We start from the raw sequence: 2,748 nt of genomic DNA on the forward strand, positions 1-2,748 counted from the left end.
CGTGCCAGGGGCCCCGCAATAACCCCAGCTAGCTCCCTCCCTTGAAGCTGACGCATCATGTTCCACTTTGTTGCTCCATATGCAGGGCTGGAGATCAGAATCAAGCCCTTTGAAACGCACATAAAAGGAAGCAAGTCAGCCCTGTGTAATTTTAACAGGCTGCAAACTTTTCTATAGTGGGTGCATCACATGTACTATTTTCCAAAAACTAGTTTTCTCATAGTTTATCCTGTGCGTAGACAAAAGTGAGTGAGTAACTTTGTGACAAAAATAGGAATTGGAAACCAATGATGTATTTATAATTTGAACTATGGACAAGAGGTTGTCTAATGATGACGTGAGTAATTAGTACCAGAGCACCGACCGTCTGAGTCATGACTGCAGTGTGATCCCTAGTGTTCATTGTGGTGTTGGGAATTAATGAGCTGCTGGATAAGGTTATGGTCCTTCGTTTATACGAGACTGTGATTGTGACTGTGTAGCTGGCAAAGGGTTTCTCCGTTTCCCTTGGTGACATTAGCACAGACTTGGTTTTGACATCCATGCCAGAGCATGCTGCCTCTGCCTGCTGATTAAAATACACTTGCGCTGATCCAACAGGATAGGTGTCCATATTTTAACCTGCTTTTTCCTAAAGAACTTAAGGAAGATTAAAAAAGGGGACAGGAGAGGCAGGGGAAAAGTTTATTGTATCTGGACTCGGTGGCTAAATACAGGCAGTCAAAAAGCCCAAGGCTGAATTGATTCAATCTTTGCAGGTTGGTCTAAGCTGTGTAGATTGAATTGATAAGCAAGTGAACAGACTTTCACTTTTGATTCTGGAAATGCAGCCACATGCCTGCATTGCCCCAGGCCAGAAGTTGTGGGGTGCTAGAGCATGCCTCCCTGCTCAGCTGGAGCAGACAACTTCAGCCAGCTAGCCGACCCATCCTGGGGGGGTGCGCAGGGGTTGTGGGGGAGGTGCAAAGCATCCTGGGATGTTGGGGGACTGTGGGTTAACTTGAATCTGGAGGGCATCTGGGATGGAAGTTCAATAAACCCATTTACCCTAAACCAGTTAAGTCTGCTACTACTTCCATCCAGGTTTATTTTAAACTGGTTTCACCCATTTTGAAAGCAGTTTATGTGCATGAATCTTCTGTTGTGTTACAGATCAGATCTGGTTTCCGATCACTTTTCCCAGTTTATATGTAATTGCTGCCCCAAGCCCATGAGGACAGGCACAAAGCGCTGCCATGTGATTGACTGCCAAGTGCAGCAGGACCAAGAGCAAAGGCTTTGTGTGGTGTTTAGTAAAAGTGACTTCGCAGCCATCACTGGCCGTCAGTAACTGGAGTATACAGCTTTATGCACAATGACATACAAATTCATGATAAGAAAGCCACATTAAACCCTATTGCAATGAAACGAAGCTGCACTTCAGTTGATCAGGAAAGATGAAATTTTTGGACAATGGACAAGGCCAGTCAGTCACTGAGGTACTACCACTGGCTGGGTAGGAGGCTTTCCTGCACCTTGTGCAAGTGGGCCCTGATCCTCACTGGGGGGTTGGGTATAAAACAAATAGAAATGTGTTGTTCCATTGGTCAAATTCTCCTGCCATTTACATGGATGCAGCCCCATTGATTTTGTTGCTGCTGAGGAAAGGAATGGACTCGTGTTGCTTCTGGGAACACAACTATCCTCAAATTGCCCTTTGAGTCATGAAGGGAGGCAGGACTTTGTGAACAAAGTAAAAGAGCACTAGGAAATCGGTGTAGCTGTGTACCTGAGAGCCCTGAGATTTATATAAAAGCATCAAAGCACAGGTTTTAGGTGAGGTGCCACCACCTTTTGCACCTGCTCATATACTTCACCAATAATTCAATTTTTGGTTGAGCTCCACTTTGCTGGGGTTTCTGGTCTATGCCATGAAATCATGCAACCATAAAGGTCCCAACTGGTGTGATTGCAAGTGGGTGCTTATTGAGTCGGTGACTCCTTCATCTGGAAGAACTGACAGCTGTGGATAGCGCATACAGTGAAACTGGGATGCCAGTTAGTTCATTTTCTTCCTATATCATTGTCCTCTCGCTTTGTGCATGGGACATGGCCCCAGGTGTTTGATGGCAGAACTGGCTGGTGGTTTCTGAAGACCATGTCTTCTGCTTTTACTCATCAGTCACTGAACTGATGGCTTAATTTCTCTCAAATAAGAAGCAAAGTATGTTTGTTAACTGGGCAGCAGGTGTTTTAATTGGTTCATCTGTCTGACTCCACAGGAGCGTCTCCTGCTCTCCGTACTTCCTCGTCACGTTGCCATGGAGATGAAAGCTGACATTAATGCCAAACAGGAGGATATGATGTTTCATAAGATCTACATCCAGAAGCACGACAATGTCAGGTAAGAGCGGCAGCCTGCATCCTGCCTGGCAAAAGAAGAGAGGGCCATACCAAGCCCTGGCCCTTACTATCAAAGAAGGGGAATGGCACAGATGGATAATCCAAGATCAATAATGGCTAAAATCTGTTGCATTTTTTTTTTTAAAGAGCAGCACCAGCAAACGCATGTGAGTTTTATTTGCGTCATGGGGAGGCAGCATCCTCTGCATCTGTGTTGCCTTCATTTTGAGAAGTTGTTTCTAAAATATCCCTCCTCCATGAACTTTTCCTAGAATCCTTCAAGTATTTTAGGAAGAAGCAGGGGAGTCATGTAGCTTTGCTTTATTAATGATTTAAAAAAAAAAAAAAAAAAAAAAAAAAAAAAAA

At 44.4% G+C, this 2,748-nt stretch overlaps 1 protein-coding gene across 1 annotated transcript in view; it reads left to right on the plus strand.

Annotated features, from left to right (window-relative positions):
- ADCY5 (adenylate cyclase 5) overlaps positions 1–2,748 on the plus strand; it is a 412,412-nt gene that overhangs the window by 255,558 nt on the left and 154,106 nt on the right. Inside the window, exon 3 of the mRNA XM_019522576.1 lies at positions 2,262–2,383. Within this exon, the coding sequence (XP_019378121.1) occupies positions 2,262–2,383 (122 nt within the window). The remainder of the gene's footprint in view (positions 1–2,261; positions 2,384–2,748) is intronic.

Source organism: Gavialis gangeticus, unplaced genomic scaffold, assembly GCF_001723915.1.
Source record: "Gavialis gangeticus isolate Ggan-Ray unplaced genomic scaffold, GavGan_comp1, whole genome shotgun sequence".
In the NCBI taxonomy this organism is placed as follows: domain Eukaryota; kingdom Metazoa; phylum Chordata; order Crocodylia; family Gavialidae; genus Gavialis; species Gavialis gangeticus.